Source organism: Rhinopithecus roxellana, chromosome 13 (genome assembly GCF_007565055.1).
Source record: "Rhinopithecus roxellana isolate Shanxi Qingling chromosome 13, ASM756505v1, whole genome shotgun sequence".
Taxonomy (NCBI): Eukaryota; Metazoa; Chordata; class Mammalia; order Primates; family Cercopithecidae; genus Rhinopithecus; species Rhinopithecus roxellana.
Window position 1 is genome coordinate 114,034,065 of NC_044561.1, and position 22,049 is coordinate 114,056,113.

General features: G+C 52.9%; 1 protein-coding gene across 8 annotated transcripts in view; it reads left to right on the forward strand.

Moving 5' to 3' along the window:
- BRD1 (bromodomain containing 1) overlaps positions 1-22,049 on the forward strand; it is a 51,386-nt gene that overhangs the window by 14,345 nt on the left and 14,992 nt on the right. For 7 of the 8 annotated variants that reach the window (XR_749127.2, XR_749126.2, XM_030914869.1 and 4 more), the window contains exons 3-7: positions 7,569-7,725; positions 12,562-12,693; positions 12,970-13,098; positions 13,549-13,861; positions 17,310-17,570. Coding sequence is in view for 6 of the 8 variants with exons in the window: in XM_030914869.1 (XP_030770729.1) it covers positions 7,569-7,725; positions 12,562-12,693; positions 12,970-13,098; positions 13,549-13,861; positions 17,310-17,570 (992 nt within the window). In the remaining 2 variants the exon portion in view is untranslated. The remainder of the gene's footprint in view (positions 1-7,568; positions 7,726-12,561; positions 12,694-12,969; positions 13,099-13,548; positions 13,862-17,309; positions 17,571-22,049) is intronic. The other variant, XM_030914870.1, reaches the window with a different exon arrangement.

Consider the following 22,049-nt stretch of genomic DNA (forward strand, 5'->3'; position numbering starts at 1 on the left):
CGTCCCTCCCTCCCTCCCTCCCTCCGTCCCTCCCTCCGTCCGTCCGTCCTCCCTCCCTCCCTCCCTCCCTCCCTCCCTCCCTCCCTCCCTCCCTTCCTTCCTTCCTTCCTTCCTTCCTTCCTTCCTTCCTTCTTTTTTAAACTCTTAATATCCATTGCTTGTGCTGTAGGCAAAGGATGTGGCCCTGGTACACATTCATTCTTTGATGCTTGTTGAGACTTTACGGCCCAAAAGATTATACATGTTTTGTAAACAGTCCATCTGTGCTTGTGAATATGTGTCTTTATTTGATGCAATATTCTGTATGAGCTTGTTGGGTGAAATGTATAAATCATGCTTACATTTTTAATGTCTTTAATTTATTTTGTGTGAATTGGTTTCATTAGGCTTGTAGGTTTAACAGTTCTCGTTGTAGCTCCTGGAGGTTTTGTATTTGATATTTTCTTTTTTTTTTTTTTTTTTTTTTTTGAGACGGAGTCTCGCTCTGTCACCCAGGCTGGAGTGCTGTGGCCGGATCTCAGCTCACTGCAAGCTCCGCCTCCTGGGTTCACGCCATTCTCCTGTCTCAGCCTCCCGGGTAGCTGGGACTACAGGCGCCGCCACGTCGCCTGGCTAGTTTTTTGTAGTTTTTAGTAGAGACGGGGTTTCACCGTGTTAGCCAGGATGGTCTCGATCTCCTGACCTCGTGATCCGCCCGACTCGGCCTCCCAAAGTGCTGGGATTACAGGCTTGAGCCACCGCGCCCGGCTGTATTTGATATTTTCAAGATGTCCTGTTAGGCGGTGTGTACGCATTTGGAATTTGGTTATTTCCTTCGACCATGGTGCAGTGGCCCTCAAGCCGCCTTTACTCCAGTCACGGTGTTTCTCTGGCCTCAGCTCAGCTGATCGGTCAGCAGTACCCACTTCCTGCTTCTTAGTGTATACCTGGACATTCTCCTTATGTCCAGCTTCAGCCTTGCTGTGGTATTTTAAAACTGGAATTAAAATTTTTTATTTTTTTTGGAGACGGAGTCTCATTCTATTGCCCAGGCTGGAGTGCAGTGGTGCAATCTCGGCTCACTACAACCTCCGCCTCCCAGGTTCAAGCGATTCTCCTGCCTCAAGCCTCCCAAGGAGCTGGGATTACAGACACCTGCTACCATGCCTGGCTAATTTTTGTATTTTTAGTAGAGACGGGGTTTCACCATCTTGGCCAGGCTGGTCTTGAACTCCTGACCTCATGATCCACCTGCCTCACCTCCCAAAGTCCTGGGATTACAGGCGTGAGCCACCGCACGTGGCCTAAAACTGGAATTTAAAATTTTTAACCTGATTGACAACCTCTTCATTAGCAAGTTTAGACTGTTGACTTATGTTGGATTACTGATCTATTTTGGATTTATTTCCGTGATCCTTTTTTTCCCTTTTTCTTTTTTTTTCTTCTGAGATGGAGTCTCGCTGTATTGCCCACGCTGGAGTGATCTCAGCCCACTGTAGCGTCCACCTCCCAGGTTCAAGCAGTTCTCCTGCCTCAGTCTCCTGAATAGGATTACAGGCGTGCGCCACTACGCCCGGCTAATTTTTTTGTGTTTTTAGTAGAGACGGGGTTTCACCATGTTGGCCAGGCTGGTCTTGAACTTCTGACTTCGTGATCCGCCCTCCTCAGCTTCCGAAAGTGCTGGGATTACAGGTGGAAGCCACTGCGCCCGGCTGCCTTTTTCTTCTGATGTATTGGCTCAGATGGTTTTGCTTTTTTTGAGTGGGGGGCATTTTTCCTCCTCTACTGATTTGGAAGGTACACATTCCATTTAACTCTCTGATTTCCAGTTTTTTCAGTATTTTACTGTGGTCATGTACACATAACATAAAATTTACCATCTTAACCATTGTAAATGTGTAGTTCAGGGGCATGAAGCACTTTGATATTGCTGTGCAGCCTTCGCCACCATCTATTTTCAGAGCCTTTTTGTCTTCCCAGTCTGAAACTCTGTCCCTGTTAAACAGGAACTTCCCATTCCTCCCTCCCTGGCCGCAGGCACCCTCCGTTCTACTCCCTGTCTCCATGAATTTGACTCCTGTTCAGTCCCTCACGTAAGTGCAATCAGGCAGTATTTGTCTTTTTGTGTCTGGCTTATTGCACTGAGCACATTTTCAAGGTTTTTCCATGTCATTGCATGCATTGAAACTTCCTTGCCTTTTAAGGCTGAATAACCCTCTGTATGTGGAGATAAACTTTTGCTTACCCATTCCTTCCTCCATGGGCACTTGGGTTGCTCCCATGTTTTAGCCATTGTAAGTAATGCTGTGAGGAACACGGGTGATAAGTATCTGAGCCCGTTTTCAGTTCTTCTGGGTGTACACCCAGAAGTGGCATTGCCAGGTCACACGGCATCTCTGTCTTTAAGTTTCTGAGGAGCCACAACACTGTTTTCCACAGTGGCTGCATCTTTTTACGTTCCTGCTTGTGGTGCACAAGAGTTCGGGGTTTCCACATCCTCACCAACGTTTTTTTAATTTTTGTTAGTATTTTTTGATAGCCATTCTAATGGGTTTGAAGGTAACATCATAGTTTGGATTTGCATTTCTGTGTTTATTGAGCATTTGTACTTTGGAAGAATTGTCTATTTGAGTATTTTAACCAGTTTTGAATTGGGTTGTTTATTTTTTGTTGAGTTTTAGGGATTTCTGGATATTAGTCCCTTATCAGATGTGTGATTTGAAAATGTTTCCTCCTGTTCACTCTGCTGTGTGTCTTTTAATGCTCACATTTTAACATTTTTCATGAAGTCCTGTTTATTTTTCTTTTGTTTCCTGTGCCTTTGGTGTCTTATTCAAGAGATCATTGCCAAATCCAGTGTCATGAAGCTTTTCCCTTCTGTTTTAAGAGATTTGTAGTTTTAGGTCTTATGTCTAGGTCTTTGATTTTGAGTTAATTTTTATATGTGGAATGAGGCAAGGTCCAACTTCACGTTCTTTTGCATAGCCATATCTACTGGTCCCAGTGCCATCTGCTGAAAAGACTGTCTTTTCCCTTCTGAATGGTCTTGGGACCCTTGTCAATAGTCTATGCTGGATACTGGAGGGTTTGCTTCAGGGTTCTCTGCTATCCCCATGGTCTATATGTCTGTCCTTTCGTCAGCACCACACTGTTTTGATGACCGTAGCTTTGTGGTAAATTCTGAAGTCAGGAAGCGTGACTTTTCCAGCTTTTTCAAGGTGATTTGGCTGTTGGGGGTTCCTTGAATTTCCATATGAATTTTAGAGTGGATTTTCCTATTTCTGCAAAAGAAATCATTGGTATTTTGGTAAGAATTGCATTGGATCCATAGATCACTTTGGGTGGTATTGACATCTTGACAATATTGGTCTTCCAGTCATACATTCCCTAGTGCATTTAGTGGGTCCCATGGTAAAGTGTTTAGATGTCAGCATGTAGACTTGGCTTAACAAAAATCCAAGGAACACTTGATGTTGGAACTCTGGTGATCTCCCCTCGTTTCCAGGGTTCTTTTCCCTAGTGTGGGTTCTGACTTGTCTACAATCCTCCCTGAGGTGGGCATCGCGGCTGCTGCACCCAGACCCTCATCTTGCCCACTCTGCCGGCATCTCAGTCCAGCCAGCCCTCAGGGACTTCTTTCTGTGGTTGTCATATGTATGTCTTTGCTTAGTTTTCTCATCTGAGGTCTGTTTCCCCTTAACTCTTCTGTCTGAGTTGAGGTGGGGGCTCATCATCTCAGCTGGGAAGCTGCTGTTCCATGCTCTTCCTCACTCTAATTTTGGGTTTTTCAGCCTCTTGCTCACATGAGCTCCCTCAGCCTCCCAAGTAGCTGGGGTCACAGACACACACCCCTGCATCTGGCTCTGAGTTTTTAAAACATTTTCATCAAAGCCATTTTTGCTCACAACTCATGGGCTGTTCACATTTCCAGAAGCCCTGACTCTGGAGAAGGTGGTGGCTTGTTTATGAGGTTAGAATCTTTTCTCACATCTTAAGGGTCAGAAGAAATAAAAACAGTCTTCCCTCCCTCCCTCCCTTCCTCCCTCCCTCCCTCCCTCCCTCCCTCCCTCCCTCCCTCCTCCTTCCTTCCTTCCTTCCTTCCTTCCTTCCTTCCTTCTTTCCTTCTTTCCTTCCTTCTTTCTTTCCTTATTTCTTTCCTTCTTTCTCTTTTCTTTCCTTTCTTTCCTTTTGTTCTTTCCTTCCTTCTTCTTTCTCTCTCTCTTTCTCTCTCTCTCTCATTCTTCCCTCGTGTCTATAATCCCAGCACTTTGGGAGGCTGAGGCAGGTGGATCACTTGAGGCTGGGAGTTCCAGACTAGCTTGGCAAACATAGCGAAACCCCATCTCTACTAAAAATATAAAAATTAGCAGGGTGTGAGCCAGACGCGGTGGCTCATGCCTGTAATACCAGCACTTTGGGAGGCTGAGGCAGGCAGATCATGAGGTCGGGAGATTGAGACCATCCTGGCTAACACAGTGAAACCCCGTCTCTACTAAAAGTACAAAAAATTAGCCGGGCATGGTGGCAGGCACCTATAGTCCCAGCTGTAGGCAGGAGAAGAATGGCATGAACCTGGGAGGCAGAGCTTTCAGTGAGCCAAGATTGTACCACTGCACTCCAGCCTGGCAACAGAGTGAGACTCTGTCAAAAAAAAAAAAAAAAAAATTAGCTGGGGTGTGGTGGCAGTGCCTGTAATCCCAGCTACTCGGGAGGCCGAGGTAGGAGAATTGCTTAAACCCAGGAGGCAGAGGTTTCAGTGAGCCGAGATCACCCCACTGCACTCCAGCCTGGGAGACAGAGTGAGACTCCATCTCTAAAACAAACAACAAATAGGGCCTTGTTCTGTTTGTCCAGGCTGGAGTGCAATGGCATGATCTCGGCTCACTGCCACTCCGAATTCCTGGGGACCCAGGAGATCCTCAAGGGATCCTCCCACCTTAGCCTTTTGAGTAGCTGGGACTACAGGCGGCATGCTCCACTGTGCCCGGCTAATAAAAAAAAATTATTTTTTTTTTTTGAGGCGGAGTCTTGCTCTGTCGCCCGGACTGGAGTGCAGTGGCCGGATCTCAGCTCACTGCAAGCTCCGCCTCCCGGGTTCCCGCCATTCTCCTGCCTCAGCCTCCCGAGTAGCTGGGACTACAGGCGCCCGCCACCTCACCCGGCTAGTTTTTGTATTTTTAGTAGAGACGGGGTTTCACCGTGTTAGCCAGGATGGTCTTGATCTCCTGACCTCGTGATCCGCCCGTCTCGGCCTCCCAAAGTGCTGGGATTACAGGCTTGAGCCACCGCGCCCGGCCTAAAAAAAAAAAATTTGTTTATAGAGATGGGATCTTGCCATCTTGCCCAGGCTGGCCTCGAACTTGTGGGCTCAAGTGATCCTCCAGCCTCGGCCTCTCAGAGTGCTGGGATTTTAGGCGGACCCACTGCGCCTAGCTCAGTCTCTTTTCTTTCTTTTCTTTTTTCTTTTCCTTTCTTCTTTCTTACTGTCTTTGTCTTTCTTTCTGATGGAGTCTCACTCTGTCGCCCGGGCTGGAGTGCAGTGGCGTGATCTCGGCTCACTGCAACCTCTGCCACCCAGGTTCAAGCGATTCTCCTGCCTCAGTCTCCCAAGTAGCTGGGGCTACAGGCGCCTGCCACCTCGCCTGGCTAATTTTTTGTATTTTTAGTAGAGACGGGGTTTCACCGTGTTAGCCAGGATGGTCTTGATCTCCTGACCTCGTGATCCGCCCGTCTCGGCCTCCCAAAGTGCTGGGATTACAGGCTTGAGCAACCGCGCCCGGCCCGGATGCTTTCTTTATGAGCATATTGTCAAGTAGCATTTTTTTGGATCTTCAAATTGTTAAAAAATACGTCTATCTATACTGCCTCATTTGGTCATTAAAATACCCTGAGGGTATACATGTGTGGAAACATTTTCATTCCTGTTGAGACTCACTGAGGCCAGTAAGTGGCTCACGCCTGTCACCCCAGCACTTTGGGAGGCTGAGGCAGGCAGATCACCTGAGGTCAGGAGTTTTGAGGCCAGCCTGGCCAACATGGTGAAACCCTGTCTCTGCTAAAAATACAAAAATTAGCTGGGCATGGTGGCGGGTACATGTAGTCCCAGCTACTTGGGAGGCTGAGGCAGGAGAATCGCTGGAACCCTGGAGGCGGAGGTACTCCAGCCTGGGCAATAGAGTGAGACTCCATCTCAAAACAAACAAAAAAAGACTCACTGAACTGGAAGAGTTAAGGGTTGTGCTATTTACTGCACATGGTTTGCCTCAGTCCAAAGTGGTAAAAACAAACTGCTCCCAAAACAACAGCCCATGAGGTGACCAGGTCAAGCCCAGCGCAGCCCAACCTGCAGAGGAGGAGCCATGTGGAGCTGTGATTGGAGCCCAGCATCCCAGTGCACCTGCCGACTTCCTCCCCCGCCTCTGGCTTCCTTTCGTTGGCTGTCCTTGGAGGGGTGTGCTTTGTGGGCAGGCGTTCGGTGTCCTGAGCATGCAGACAGCCCTTGGAGTGGTGGGCAGGATTGTTTTAGCCTAAAGGGGTTCCACATGGGCACGGGAGCTCTTGGTGATGGGTCACTCTGGCAAAGTTCCCCGGCAGGTCACCTGTGAGGAGACACCTCACGGTCAGTTCTGGGTCTGGTGGGTGTTATCCTGCAGGCTCCACACTTGAGCCAGGTCCTGCCGGAAGAGGCGGTGTTGGGTGTTCCCTTGGTGGATGAGAGGCGCCGAGGGTCTTGGTGGCTCTGTGTGCCCCCAGGGGCAGCACTTTGCATTTCTTGGGAGACTTGAAGATGGCCGAGGTCATTTTAGTGAGCACAGTGAAACAGCACCTGTCAGCGGCTCATACCTGGAGCTCTCTCCCTCCTCTTGGAGGTGATGTGGGGACCATTGCCCACCTCTCCCATGGTGTCCGAGTGGATGGATGGGGTCTAGGATTTTGGGCCCACTGACGCAGATGTGGTTGAAGTCAGCTTGTGTGCAGATGGGGTCATACAGAAAGAATGAAAACTGTTGAAGGCTTTGCTCAGCATGTTTTCTTTTGGATGTTCAATCTGATAAATGTTGTAGTGAATGAGAAGTGGATGAAATCTTTTTTTTTTTTTTTTGAGTCAGAGTCTCGCTCTGTCGCCCAGGCCGAGAGTGCAGTCGTGCGATTTCGGCTTACTGCAACCTCCACCTTCCAGGTTTAAGCGATTCTCGTGCCTCAGCCTCCCAAGTAGCCGGGACTACAGGCATGCACCACCACATTCCGCTAATATTTTTGTATTTTTGGTAGAGACGGGGTTTTACCATGTTGGCCAGGCTGGTCTCAAACTCCTGGCCTCAAGTGATCCGCCTGCCTCGGCTTCCCAAAGTGCTGGGATTACAGGTAGGAGCCACTGCACCCAACCTAAAAAGTGGATGAAATCTTCAAGTGGTTGGAGATTGTGAATTTTAGCAGCACTAGGAATAGTAGAAATTACACATGCCATGGCTTAGGGAGAAAAAGTATGAACACGTGGTTTTATTAGCAGTAACACTGTCATTTCTAGTTTATGTGATGAAACATCTTAATGTACTGCTTCAAAGATAAACTGAGTGTTTATGTTTTAGGTTAAATAGGATTGCGAATCAGGTGGCCATTCAGCGGAAGAAGCAGTTTGTGGAGCGAGCCCACAGCTACTGGCTGCTCAAGCGGCTGTCCAGGAACGGTGCCCCTCTGCTGCGGCGGCTCCAGTCCAGCCTGCAGTCTCAGCGAAGCTCACAGCAGGTATGTGGCTCACGGCCCCCACAGCCTCTCTGTGTGTCTCACCCCCACCCTCCAGGGAGAGGGCACCTGGTTCAGGCTGGACGTGGTGCTGCCCCTGGGTCCAGGCTCCCCATTGGGAAGCCCCGGTCTGGTTCAGCCCTGGACCTGTAGGAGGAGTTAGATGTGCCCTGGGCTCTGGATCTGCGACTTTGGGGGTGATTCTCATCCATGCCTGTCACTCGGGGGGTGTTTCTTCGGTTGTGAGTTGTGCTCCCCTGCCCCGCCCCGCCCTACCCACACACATGCTGATGGGCAGTGACTAGTTCTGGGGGTTGGGGATGCTCAGGGATGTGTTACGCTGTGGCTGCATGAGTGTCCAGGCTGAGGACAGCAGGAGTGGGACCCAGTGAGCACCCAGGCCAGTGGGTGGGGGTCTGTGTGCTGGGCCTGGAGTGTGGGTGTTGGAAATGTGTGAGGAGTGGTTTGTTTCGAGGGCCTTGCTCTGAAGGCTGGTTTAGCATGGACTGTGGGGAGGGCTCGAGAGAGCTGAGAGAGTGGAAGGGAAGGAGCAGGACTTTTCCTTTTTAAAAGAACCAACTCGGCCGGGCGCGGTGGCTCAAGCCTGTAATCCCAGCACTTTGGGAGGCTGAGACGGGCGGATCACAAGGTCAGGAGATCGAGACCATCCTGGCTAACATGGTGAAACCCCGTCTCTACTAAAAATGCAAAAAAATTAGCTGGGCGTGGCAGCGAGCACTTGTAGTCCCAGCTACTTGGGAGCCTAAGGCAGGAGAATGGCGTGAACCTGGGAGGTGGAGCTTGCAGTGAGCCAGGATCGCGCCGCTGCACTCCAGCCTGGGGGACTGAGCGAGACTCCGTCTCAAAAAAAAAAAAAAAAAAAAAAAAAAAACCAACTCAAACTCTTACATTTTGGTAGTAGGTTTGAGTTTATAGACTCATCTGATATTGTGAAACAGTTCCGAAAAAGTGGGTTTACAGAGTGAAGTAGCTTTTGTGAGATGCACAGAAGTAAATTGAAAACACAAGTGGCTCTGCACATGGCCCAGGACCTGTGGCCAGCACCCTCTGCCCACACTGCCTAGTGAGGAGCTGCTGGTTTTTTGGAAGAGCTATCTGCGGCCAGTATCGCGTGGCCTGAGTGCCTCTTGGAATTTCCTCATGGTGCTTTTCACTGCTCTCCTGGGCACGAAGCAGAACCATCCTGCTCTGCTGTGAGGTGGCGACTTGCTCAGGGGAAGCTTGGGTCTGCAGGGTTCACAGTTGGGTTCCTGTGCGGTGGCGGGTGCTGTGTCTGCCTCGCAGGCTCTGCCCCCGCAGCGTGAGCCCTGTTCAGTCACCTGCTGTGGCTGCCTCGTGCTCCAGGGAATTACAGAGTCTAGCGCTTTGGTCTGGCAGCTGGTGATTTGTGGGTCTGATTTGGTGGTGGGGTCCAAGGTCTTCTGATGGCCTTGGTGTGTCCTGGCTGTGGAGTGTTCTGGGCCTCCTGTGCCGTCTACCTGGGTTGCCCCACTGTGTGTCTGTCCAGGGAACTTGGGGCTCCCCGGACAGGTCTGTGAGCCAGTCCCTCTCCAACTGGGATCCTCACATGGCCACAGAGTTGAGGCTTCAGTGAATGTTTTTTGGCTGTTGAATGAGTTAACTGCATCTTCCGTTCCATGATGTGACTTTACTTTCCATCTCTCCTCGTCCTCACCTCGTAGCCTCCAGGGCTCCTGGCAGGAGAGCGCGGTTGGGGGAGCTCTGAAGAGACAGAGTCAGGAAGTGGCTGAGTGGTGGGAAGCTCTGGGGGCTGGAGGCATCGGTCTTGGCCCCGCAATGTTGGGGGTTGGAAGAGAGGCTTGGCTGGGAGGAAGCTGAGGATTCAGATCTTGGGTCTCATCTTGGGGTTGGACAGGACTCCAGATAAGCCGCAGAGGAGCTGTGAAGGGCGGATTCCATGGAAAGTGGGCGTGGATGTGGCCAGACAGGGGACGTCCAGCGGTGGGACTCTTCATTTCTACTCTCAGGAACTGGGACACGAGGGCCAGGATCCCTGCCGTAGCAGGACACGTGGGCCAGTGGGCAGGGGCCATGGGGACCCAGGCGACTGGGGGTGGCCTGGGGTGTGGTAGAGCCAGGCAAGGGCAGGGGGAGGGTTGCAAAGAAGGGGTGACCAGCTGAAACCTGCCAGCTGGGCCCCCTCTGCTTCACCACTGCCTGTTAGGCCTCACGTCCTGTTGTGTGCAGAATATGTATGTAAGGAGAGAACGTCCCCACAGCTTGGCCAGAGCAGCTCTTCTGGCAGAGGGGGCGGCTTTGTGAAGACACCTGGGAAGGGGCAGAAGGAGCTGCCCAGACTTGAGCCACAGCACAGCAGTTGGCGTGGAGAGCCTGGAAACCTGCCTCGTGCGGATGAGCTGTTGGGAGAGACTGTGCTTCTGCCTCCTGGCCAGGGACGGCCACGGCTTGGTGTGGTTTCGTGGTTTCGAAGCTTTGGAAGTACCTGATGCATTTAATTCTGTGTCTCTGTGTTCCTGCCCCAGCCTGACCCTGGGAGAGGACCCTGGGGTGGGGGCAGGTGGATGAACTGGGTGGGGTCTCTGAGAGGCCGGCAGGCGCCAAGGATGCTGCGGCAATGGCGGGTCTGTGCTGGCTGCACGTGCAGGGCCCCGGTGTTTGTTCTGGCGTGTGTGGCTGTTGAAGGCTGCAGGGAGAACGAGGGCAGTGGCTTAGCTTTAGGGTGAGCAGCGATGTGTGCGTATGCTGGTGGCGTTGCACTGTGTCTCCTGCTCCCGTGGCCCATCCTTCCTGTCCTGGGAGCACATCCTCCAGCTTTCCCAGTGTCTGTCTTGGGGCATGCTGGGTGCTGCTGCCCACATTGTCCTTGCTGTGCTGCGGGTGTGGCCTCTGCCCGTCCCAGTGGCAGGAGCCAGGTGCTGTTGCCAGGAGGCCTGGGGCCGGTGAGGCTGAGACCGGCCACTCTGTAACACTGTGGGCCCTCACTCCAGGAGCTGGCCTGTGCCTCCCAGCAGAGGGGATTTTAACCTGACCATTCCCCAGCCCTGCGTCTCCCCCGTGTGTCTGGAATGGACGTGGAGACGCTCAGTGCTTCTTCCCGGCAGTGGGGACACCTGAGTGCTTCTCCTTCACTTCTGTCCTTTCTTGTGGAGCCTCCCAGTGTTGATTTTTACATGGGAAATATCAACCACTTGAGAGCTGTGTGAGGAACCTCGGTCCTTCTGGGTGGATGAGGCTGCGTGTGTCCTGGGACCTTGCATGGCGAAGCCAGGAGGCCGGCCGGCCTCAGGGCCCAGGTGCTGTTGATGGGGCGCTTGCCGCTGCCAGTGGCGTTTCTTTGTTAAACCAGGTTGGGGAGCAGACTAGTAAGTGTGCTCAGCAGCCAGTGTGTGATAAAGGACTTTCAGGTGATGAGATTTCTTCCGCTTCGTAACAGATTCCCATGCCAAACGTCCTTTTGGCCACGGTTTTCAGAAGTGTTGATTGCAAGCTGGGGGACAGGCAGTATTCAGATGCTCTGGGGAGCTTGGTGTTTGGAGCCCGTGTTTTCCTGTTTTTGCTTGAGTTGATGTGGACCTTGTTACCGTTAGCCCCGATTTCCTGCCTGAGGGTGTTCAGCAACATTGAGGAAACCCCGAGATCCTCACTGCAGGGGACACCAGCGCCTCAGTGCCCCGCCTTGCCCTGGAGAGGCCTGGCCTCCGGGGTGGGGGTGCGGGACTCGGTCTCCCTCCTTGAGCCTCCTTTTCTGAGCAGTTTGGAGTCTGGGTCCTTGCATCTTGTAGTCCAGCAGTCTTTGCCTTCACACCCTCAGTCCTTCAAAAAGCCGTGACGGCCTGAGGTGGGCGGGTGGGAATCTGGGGACAGAGGCGTTGGGGGAGAGGAGGGTCTCAGAGCTGTGGAGCATGTGCCAGAAACCGATGGCCACACCTGGCCTGAGGCTGGCAGGGCGTGTGTGTCCTGCAGCTGTGGAGGACGACAGGCATCGGGGGCCCGCTCAGGCCCACTCACTGGGTGACTTCCTCTCCCCTTTGAGGTAGGGTCAGGGTGCCCCTGGCACTGTGATGAGCAGGCCTCATGTGGCCAGGCCTGGGGGACATGGTGAGGACGGGGCCGAGGGCAGACCCAGGTGGCCTTCCCTCCTGCGACCGTCTGTGTCATGGCCTTTGCAGGGCTCTGATTATCTTCTGATCATCCTGGCGTGGATGTGGGCTGGGGTGAGGCTGGCGGCCTATGTTGTCTGGCGTACCCTTCTGCCCACTGAGAAGGGAGCAGGTGCTGTCAATGGAGACAGGACCCTGGCTGCGGGGAAATGTGCGTCGGGATGGAGGCGCTGTGCAGGGCAGGGTGGCAGGTCGGCTGTGTGTCAGGCTCCCGTCACGCTCTGTCCAAGCCAGGATGGGCCCAGCGTGTTGTTTTCTATGCACCTGGTTTCTTTTCAGCCGCTCCCTCCATTCCCAGCTGTCCTTGAGGTGGGTCCTTGTGGGCCCCCCATTCTGTCCTGGTCCCACCTCTGTGGGCCTTTCTGGTTCTGTGAAGGCCCCTCTCCGCCAGCTTGTGGAGACCTCTGTTCTCTCTGGAGGGTGGAATCTGTGCACCGGAGCCAGCTCCCTGCTCACCTTGGCCTGGTGGTCCCCTCTGTCTCCTCCATCCCCTCCATCTCCTCTGTCCCGGTGCTGTCCCGGGGCTCTCTGGTGAGGGTGGGTCTGTTGTCCTCCCCAGGATGGGCCTGCAGGACCCCTGCCGTGGACACCTCCTGGGGTCTTACCTGTGCGGTATTTGAGGCCTTTTGCAGGAGGAGCCTCTGGGTTTGACTGATGAAGTGTTTGCTGTTCTCAGAGAGAAAACGATGAGGAGATGAAGGCTGCCAAAGAGAAGCTAAAGTACTGGCAGCGGCTGCGGCACGACCTGGAGCGCGCCCGCCTGCTGATTGAGCTGCTGCGCAAGCGGGAGAAGCTCAAGCGTGAGCAGGTGGGGCTGGGCCCATCCCGCATGGAGTGCACCACTGGCCATGGGGTGTGGGTGGGATGCTGGCACCTCCTGCAGAGGGTGGGCTGCACCCTGTGGGTCCTGGCCCACTGCAGTGCCTTGCTCAGCCCAGGCTGGGTGCCTGGCTGCCATGGGTCACAGGGCCCTAAGTGGAGGCTGCATTGACCCCTGCCTTGACAGAAGCACAGGAGCCTGTGGGGGTGCGTGTGGGGTGCGTATGGGGCTCCCTAAAGCTGAGGCTCTGCTGGGCCCCCCCAGGTGAAGGTGGAGCAGGTTGCCATGGAGCTGCGTCTGACCCCGCTGACGGTGCTGCTGCGTTCAGTGCTGGACCAGCTGCAGGACAAGGACCCCGCCAGGATATTTGCGCAGCCCGTGAGTCTGAAGGAGGTGGGTGTTTGCGGTGCTCGTCTGTCCTGCCGCACGTGTGACTGTGGATTTGTGCTGCCGTTTGACTGGGAAACGTGTGACTGGCTAGAGTACGTCCCTTGTGTTCTTAATTCTCGTTTTTATTTAACATATTTGTTTGTAAATGATAAAAGTTACGCATTTCGCTGTAAAATATTGAAAGCGCAGTGGGTGAGAGGCCCTGTGCAGACAGTACCCTGAGCTGTGGCGGCATGCACCCGGCACCCTCCAGTGCGCTTTAGCTGAAGGAGCTGCGGTTGGGAAAGTCCCTGTAGTACTTGGGTCTTGTGTCTGTACTGTGTGTGTGTGTGTGTGCGCGCGCGCGTGGCTCTCAGATAGGATGGGCTTGTGGGTTCTATGGAATAATAAATACAGAGTAAACTAATATCCTGTTTTAGTTTGTAAATGATTCTTTTTCCTTCCTAAAATTAGGTACCAGATTATTTGGATCACATTAAACAGCCCATGGACTTTGCCACGATGAGGAAACGGTTAGAAGCTCAAGGGTATAAAAACCTCCATGAGTTTGAGGAGGATTTTGATCTCATTATAGATAACTGCATGAAGTACAATGCCAGGGACACCGTGTTCTATAGAGCCGCGGTGAGGCTGCGTGATCAGGGAGGTGTTGTTCTGAGGCAAGCACGACGCGAGGTGGACAGCATCGGCTTGGAAGAGGCCTCGGGGATGCACCTGGCTGAGCGGCCCGCTGCGGCGCCGCGGCGGCCTTTCTCCTGGGAAGACGGTAAGAACTGGCACTGTGTCCAGAGGAGCTGGAAGACGCTCTTTCTAGCAGACTCTGTCCTGCTCTGTGTTGCCAGCTCCACATCAGCACGGTCCGGGAGGACTTGCACGCAACCGCATACATCATTTACATTTTCTAGTAGCCTCGCTGGAAAATGGAAAAAAAGCAGGTGGAATTTATTTTAATAATGTATCTTACTTTACTCAGTATATGGAAGAGTTGATTTCAACATGGGATCAGTGTAAACGTTACTGAGGATATATAAGCTTTCTTTGTCATCTGATGTGTATTTTACACTCAGCACCTGTCACTTCAGACTGGCTGCATTTTGGGTGCCCGCCAAGAGGACCCATGTGGCTGTGGCTCCCTATGGGGCGGCCGGTCTCGACGATGCAAACCCAGAAAGCAGCTTAGTTGGGGGTTTGCATCCAGAGTGGGCCTCGGATAACTTCCGAGGGTGGCGTGAAGCCGGAGGAACTCTGGCTTTGCCTCCGGCCCTTTAACTTCGTGGTTTGCGCATGTTGTAGAAAGGGCTCTGGGAGCGTGTTCGCGGCACACCTGGACTCCAGCCAAGGCCTGCGCTTCTCGGTTGCCCAGGCACGTGCTGCAGCCGTGTGCAGTCACCTGCACCCTTCTCTAGACCGGTCCTCTGAAACCAGGGGTGTCCCCTGCACCCGTGCTTGCTGATTGCACCTCCGGGATTGTCTGCCGAAGGGTGTGTCCTGCCCACATGGGTTATCAGAGCACCTAGAGCTCCTGCACCTCAGCTCCAGCTCTGAGCCACAAACTGAGCAGAAATCATGGTGTGTTTGGCTCATTTATCAGAAGGTCCCATGTCCCTGATTTCTTGGCCTACCCTTTCTCCTGATGAATCACTGACCCGTGCCAGGTTGCTTCTTCTGGGGTGAGGCCTGGCCCTCTTCCTCTCCTCCATGTTCCTGCCATCGCAGGGTTCAGCCAAGCTGGGCCATCGTTGCTTCGCCCTCCGTTCCCCTCATGGCAGCAGTGCTGGGCTCCCTGCTTCCCTTGGGGTCCTGCAGCACTCGGCACCTGTGAGCATTGGAGGATGGGCTGTACTCTTTTAAAAAATGGGAATAGGGCCAGGCTCTGTGGCTCATGCCTGTAATCCCAGCACTTTGGGAGGCCGAGAGGTGGATTCACTTGAGGTCGGGAGATCGAGACCAGCCTGGCCAACATGGAGAAACCCCGTTTCCACTACCAATACAAAAAATTAGCCGGGCGTGGTGGCGCGTGCCTGTTGTAATCCCAGCTACTTTGGAGGCTGAGGCAGGAGAATAACTTGAACGTGGAAGGCGGAGGCTGCAGTGAGCGGAGATTGTGCCATTGCACTCCAGCCTGGGTGATGGAGTGAGACCCTGTCTCCAAAAAAAAGAAAAAAGAGGGAGGCCGGGGCGGGTGGATCACGAAGTCAGGAGATCGAGACCATCCTGGCTCACACAGTGAAACCCATCTCTACTAAAAATACAAAAACAAATTGAGCCAGGCGTGGTGGTGGGCGCCTATAGTCCCAGCCACTCGGGAGGCTGAGGTGGGAGAATGGTGTGAACCTAGGAGGTGGAGCTTTCAGTGAGCCTAGATTGCGCCACTGCACTCCAGCCTGGGTGACAGAGCGAGACTCCGTCTCGAAATAAAAACAGAATGGGATTATATTTTTATTCTTTGTCTCTGATTTTAAGAGTAACGCGTTTTTCTTGGAGAAATTTAGAAAATAAACACAAGCTCCAAACAATGCTGCTGACTCTTGGTGAACCCTGGTGGAGCTTGAACCCCTCCCTGAAGCTGCACTCTCCAGGCTGATCAGACCAGCTATCGTTTTCCGAAACGTTCCCTTGAGGATCTGAGAGGAGCTGGGGCTGAGCCGCCTCAGAGTGAGCCCAGGGCTCGTGCTTGTCCTGAAAGGCCCTTCTCTAGCCTCTGGTGACCATGGGAAAGCTTCCCCCCTGCCCCCCACAGCCTTCACGCTCTAGCTTGGATGCTTTGCCTGCCATCAGCTCTCAGACGCCCATCTGGTGCCCAGTGCTGGCCATTCAGGACGCATGCTGGTCGCCTGCCCTTAAAAGCGGGAAGACGCATCACTCTTGGACTCCCTGTCTTCTGAGCAGCCCGGAGCGTCCTCTGCCCCTAGGGCCCGGCTCCTGTGCTCCCCCACATCGTGCGCCCAGCGCCACGCCACCTCCCTCAAACGGAGCGGGTGTGGAGGTCTCTGAGTGTCAGCATCTTTCAGATCGTGGTCATGCAAGTTGTTAAGTGAATTTCTACACTCGGGTTTTTTTTGCTGAGGAGAAAATGAAGAGAAGTCCTAGTTTCCTTCTTTCTCAGTATTTCGGAGTGCACAGGTGAGCCAGTGGCCACGGTGTGCCTTGAGGGTGCGCTTGCTGCCCTTCTCAGCACAGCCGACACCTCCCACTGCCTGGAGCCTGAGCCACAGACCTGGAGGCCGTGGGTCTCTTGTTTTAAAAGAAACGGAGGTTTCGAGGCTTTCTTCTTGGGGTTTCAAAGGATGTGTTTTGTTGTATGAACATTTTTGAGTATTATCTATGACATTTGTTCAAAGTGATGTTATGGATACAAGTCTTGAAGGAGTAATGATTTAAGCATTTTGTTTCTCTTTGCTACTGCTTTACTTATTCAGTTAAAAGGACAGATGGTTTCGGTAAAGCACCTGTGTTTAGATGACGAGCATCCATGTGTTCTGGGCAGTCTTACTTTGCTTTTTGTCTCTCTCCTCGCTCTGGTTCTATCTTCAGATAGCTCTGAGGAGCAGTTTCTTTTCTTGGCCACCTCTTACTTAAGGTAATTTGTGCTTTATAAATTTTGGTGTTTTTGAAAGTGAAGTTTTCAGGGACTTTGTCGTGAATACACCTGAAATTCAGAATGATCTGTGAATTTTATAGCCCGTTTAATAAAGCCACACAGTAATCAGCGCCTGAATCCTTCAGCTGAGACACCGCTCAGGACGCGCCGTGGCCCTCACTTAGCACATTTGCCAGTCGCCACCTCTGCTTGCAGAGCCAGTGCAGGCCCATCTGAGTTGTGCTGGGCTGGTGGAGCGTGCGCCTCTCTCTGGGGTCTGTGTGCTGTGCCCTCACCCAGCCAGCCGGGCTCTCTGCACAGGGAGCCTCAGAGAGTCCTGGTCCAGGAGAGGTTGCGATGTTACCTGGACGCTGCCCCTTCTGCGGTGACTGTCATGGGAGTAGAAATTCTCCATCAGGAGCATCCCAGGGTATTCCTGTAGCAGCAGCCCCATGGTGGGTTCAGAGCGCAGGGGAGGGGCCGCTTGGGGCCTCTGGTGAGCAGGGCCTGGGCCTCGTTGCTAACAGCCATTCTCAGGGCCTTGGCCGAAGGTGATTTGAAAGATGGGACTGGTGATGTGTTCCCAGAAGGTGCATGGGACCTGACGACTGACAGCGTGTGTCCTTTGGTTCAGTGGACAGGTTGCTGGACCCCGCCAACAGAGCCCACCTGGGCCTGGAGGAGCAGCTGAGAGAGTTGCTGGACATGCTTGACCTCACCTGCGCTATGAAGTCCAGTGGCTCCCGGAGCAAGCGGGCAAAGCTGCTCAAAAAGGAAATTGCCCTTCTCCGAAACAAGCTGAGCCAGCAGCACAGCCAGCCCCCGCCCACGGGGCCAGGCTCGGAAGGCTGTGACGAGGATGGAGCTCCGCTGGGGCTGGAGGCGGGCGAGGAAGGTAAGCCATGGTGAGGGCTGCCCCTCTTTCTTGCCATCAGGGCTCAGGCACAGGCACCGACCCAGACACGGGCAGCAGTGTTGGTGTGCATGGAGGCTCGGGTTAGTGCCAGTTCCATAAAATTCACAAAGCCCGGAACACTTGATTTTCCCACTGGGTGGTTGTTTCCCTCGAAAGAGACTTTATAATTTGTGCTGTCTGTGTTTTTTCCACGTAATTAGTTGATAAAATTTAAGGCACAGAATAAAATTTTTCTCTTAACTTGGGCCTGAAAAACTATTTGAAAAGAATGGTTTAGATCTGTGTTGAAGAGTAAAGGTAGCTTGAATGATAAGAGTGAGAAATGTTGTTGTTGTATTTTGTAAATTGATGGGAAGCCATTTAATTATACGCTAGGCCATCAAATGTGGCCTTTTCAAAGGGCTGTTTGAAAGGCTTTTTAAAGGCTCCTCCCTGATGTTGTGAAGGGAGGGAAGGTACCGCAGAGGCCTCGTCCGCCCTGAGGGTCCCTGACCAGCTCCTCTGCAGCAGTTGGTAGGTAGCAGCCTGCTGTGATCGTTGTCAAAGAATGTCTGGGGAAAGGTCCAGGCAGCAAAGATGTGTTTAGGACTAAGAAATAAATGCAGGGGAAGAAATCCATCTATCCAGAAGGAGAACTAGCAACACCCCGGGCAGATGTAGGCTCGGGGTGGTGAGGAGGGCGTTGATGAGTGATGGTTTGTGTACATCTAGGTTGGCAGGGTGAGGAGGTACAGCTGGTGTGTCCCGTAGTTGGTGAAAGGGGAATTTTAAAACTAAATTGGATTTGGAGACACTGGCAGAAAGTCATTGCTGCTGTGTTTTGCCCTGTGTCTCTGTAGTTGACCTTGACCTTGACCTTGACATGCTCCGGTTACACGAAGCAGACAGTAGGGTCAGACCCTCTCGCCACAGCATTAGCAGCTGGTTCATGGCCTTCTTGCCCTTCCCCTGCACATCAAAGTCAGAACAGCAAACCATTGAAATAAGACAGAATTGTTGTACAATTTTCTTTTGAAACAAAGACATTCATCTCTTACGGACGTCTGTGCTCTGAGTGATGCCACACAGGTCAGCGGGTCTTCACGGTCTCAGGGCCCTTTTCATCCCCGAACTTATGTGGCTCCTGCCAGCAGAGCTTCGGCCCTTTTATCCTGTTTGCATTGGGCGACTTGAATGAGAGCCGTTAAGCTTTTCTTTCTCTTAGAAACTTACTCCTGTGCATGCAGCTGAGACTTTCTTACGTATCCTTTTCCTCATTCTGTGCCTGTTTTTCTCTTTTGGGATTCTTCTGTTGAGTTCACCATAGTATAGTGCCCAGACTCGAGAACGTCTCTTTTGGGGCTGGTGTCAATTACGTTAGGTCCATAGAATAAAGACTTTTCTATTTCAAGGTGAGGCTTGCTTTTCTGTTCTCTCAAAGGCTGTTATTGTTAGCACCTGATCCCTCCTCTGCTTTGGGGGCCTCGTGTTTTTTCTGGGGAACGTTTGCCTAGAGGACCCTCTGGCGGCCACAGCTGTCTGGGCCCTGGGCTGCCTCGTTGTGCGCAGGAGTCCAGGTTGGTGTCTGGTCCCGCAGTCTTTGCTTTCATGCAGCCCACTGAGACATCCCACCGAGGCTGTGCGGGCCTCCCTCTAGGTGGACTGCCCTTCTGTGCTTGTCTTCTGTGCCCTGAGGACTGAGTTGTGAGGAGGTTACTAGCAGGTCCACTCACCAGTCTCAAAATAGCTTCCAGCGCTTCTCTTCCTACACAGTTGTACCATTTTCACTGTAGAGCAGTAAGTTACCTTTTTAGTTTTTTTTAATCAGTGGCTTCCTCCATCGCCATTGGGTCGCAGGGCTGAGGACCCCGCACGGTTATTGGGTTGCAGGGCTGAGGACCTCGTACGGTTGGAGCCGCTTGGCCCTCCCCTGTGGTGAACGTGGCTCCTCATACCCCCCAACACTTAGCGGGAGCCCTTGGAGACCGTTCTTGTTGCTTTGTAGCTCTGGAGTCATTTTATTTTATTTATTTTTTTTTTATTTTTGTTGAGACGGAGTCTCGCTCTGTCACCCAGGCTGGAGTGCAGTGGCCGGATCTCAGCTCACTGCAAGCTCCGCCTCCCGGGTTTACGCCATTCTCCTGCCTGAGCCTCCCGAGTAGCTGGGACTACAGGCGCCCGCCACCTCGCCTGGCTAGTTTTTTGTATTTTTAGTAGAGACGGCGTTTCACCGTGTTAGCCAGGATGGTCTCGATCTCCTGACCTCGTGATCCGCCCGTCTCGGCCTCCCAAAGTGCTGGGATTACAGGCTTGAGCCACCGCGCCTGGCTGAGTCATTTTATTTTTATGTAGTTTTTTTCTGGGGTCGTTGTAAAGAAAACACATACAGTGTGACTGAGACACAGGTAGCCTCGAATCACCTGTTACACCCGATGTTCACGGTGACTCCATGGATGAAAAGGGCATATCCTGTGAGCTGACAGGAAAGTGGGTGGAGAAGCAAGCGGCCTGAAGGTCCGCTCCGAGGTGAGGTGGGCGGGGTCCTGCCCCTCAGAGAAGATGGGCGTCTCTGGAGAGGTGGGGCAGGCAGAGTCCTGCCTCTTAGAGAAGACGGGGGTCTCTGGAGAGGCGAGTGCCAGACTGGAATGGGGACGTCACACAGTGTTAGGGAAGACAGCCACAAGCAAGCTTGTTAGTTGGTATAGAAATGTGAACTTATGATACTTATAATAGGACGAAAACCAAGAATCAGACATTTAAAAATCCAGCAGGAACGTTCTCATCAGTAAAGCTTCTCCATCATTTTTCTTAAATATAACCACAATATTTTCACACCTGAAAAGATAGTAATTCCTCAGTGGCAAATATATAGCCTCACTTAACTTGTGATTTAACAGTACCTACGCCATACTTACATTGCTTCCATTTGAAGTAGCCTGAACAAGCTGTAGCTGTTGGGTGCCAGACCCCTGAGACTCTAGTATCTGAAGGAAGGAGACTCCTCCTGGGCTGCGCCGTTGGTCCCTGTCAGTTCCCTTGCACCTGCCCTCCCGCGGGCTCTGCTGTAGCCGTGACTCAGTCTGCCGAGTGCAGAGGTTCGGGCTGTTGCTGTGAGCTGGCCCTGCCAGGGCTGACTTCCCCTGGGCTGCGTGTCAGCTGGGTGGGGGCCACGCCACAGTTGGGATTCCATCCTGTCTGATGAGCCTGTGGGACGGATGTGCAGCTCGCAGAAGGCTCATCTCCACCGTGGGCTCAGGTTGGTGTCTGCTGACATGGTGAGGCAGGACAGTGCAGGCAGGAGGAGCAGGGTCTGCACTGTGAGCTGGTGAAAGGGGCTTGCATTTCGAGTCCGTGGGATTTCCGGTCACAGTGATGCCTTTGCCAGAGGCTCTGGGGCGTCCCCTTTAGTCCAGGGCAGCTGTGGGCCCTTGATGTGCATGCATGGAGGTCCTCTCCTGTGCACGGGCCCTGAGCCTGTGGAGCCCTGTGGCCCTCAGGAAAGGACGCGCTCCTCAGGGTAGAAGGTGCGGAGTGTGCAGCTTTGCCCCTTCGGAATTGCAGAGGATGGAGGCTCGAGGCGCGGCCGTTGGAGGGCTAGTGTGGTTGCCGCTCGTGAGCTGAAGTGTCTGCCTGTGTTACGCTGTGATTTTCCAAAGCATCTTGTGGCTTTGATACAGAAGCCTTTGATTGACATCATGGGTGGCCAGGTGGGCAAAATATTGCAGAATTGTTCTTGCAGACTTAACTAGGTCTTTTAGTTTCTTAGAGTAGCTGGTTTAGATTAGATAACCATTTTGCCATTTGGAATATGTGACAAGTTCCAGGGACTGGAATTCTAGGATCCTGACTGATGATACATGGACGGGGTCTGAGAGGCTTATGCCCGAGTTGTATCGAGTGTGTTCTGAGCTTTTCTCATGTGCAGTTAAGTGATGGCCTGAGGTGGCCCTCAGTCAGCGAGGTTTGAGAGGAGTTTGCCGCCTTATATGTTAACTTCCAGTCAGATTTCCACTCGAGGGATGGGTTGGGCTTGCCTGTTGTGTCGTGGAGCCTGGAGGCTCAGGTCCTGTTTCTTTTGATTTTATGGATGAGGAACTGAGGCACTGAGTGGTCCGGGGGCCTTTTTGGTCCTGGCTGGGGGAGGGGCCTGTGTGGTCCCGGCTGGGCAGGTGGCTGTGCACCCAGGCACCAGCGACCTCTGTTCCTGACCACGGCCTCCTTCATCCCTCTGGTCAGTGTTGCAGGAGCACGTCCTTAGCCTGTGTGCTGGCGGCTGGAGCCCGACCCGCATGTGGAGCTGCCGCAGAGAGGTTGGGGGCGTGTGGGGTGCATTTGGGGGGCGTGCATGGCTGAGGCAGGGCCACGGGGGCCCATTTTGGGATAGACCAGGGGAAGTCCCTGCAGCGTGGAGATGGTTATGAGTCCCACATGGGCGTCCTTGCTGCGCCGAGAGCTGGAGGTGCGGAGGCGAGGGTATGG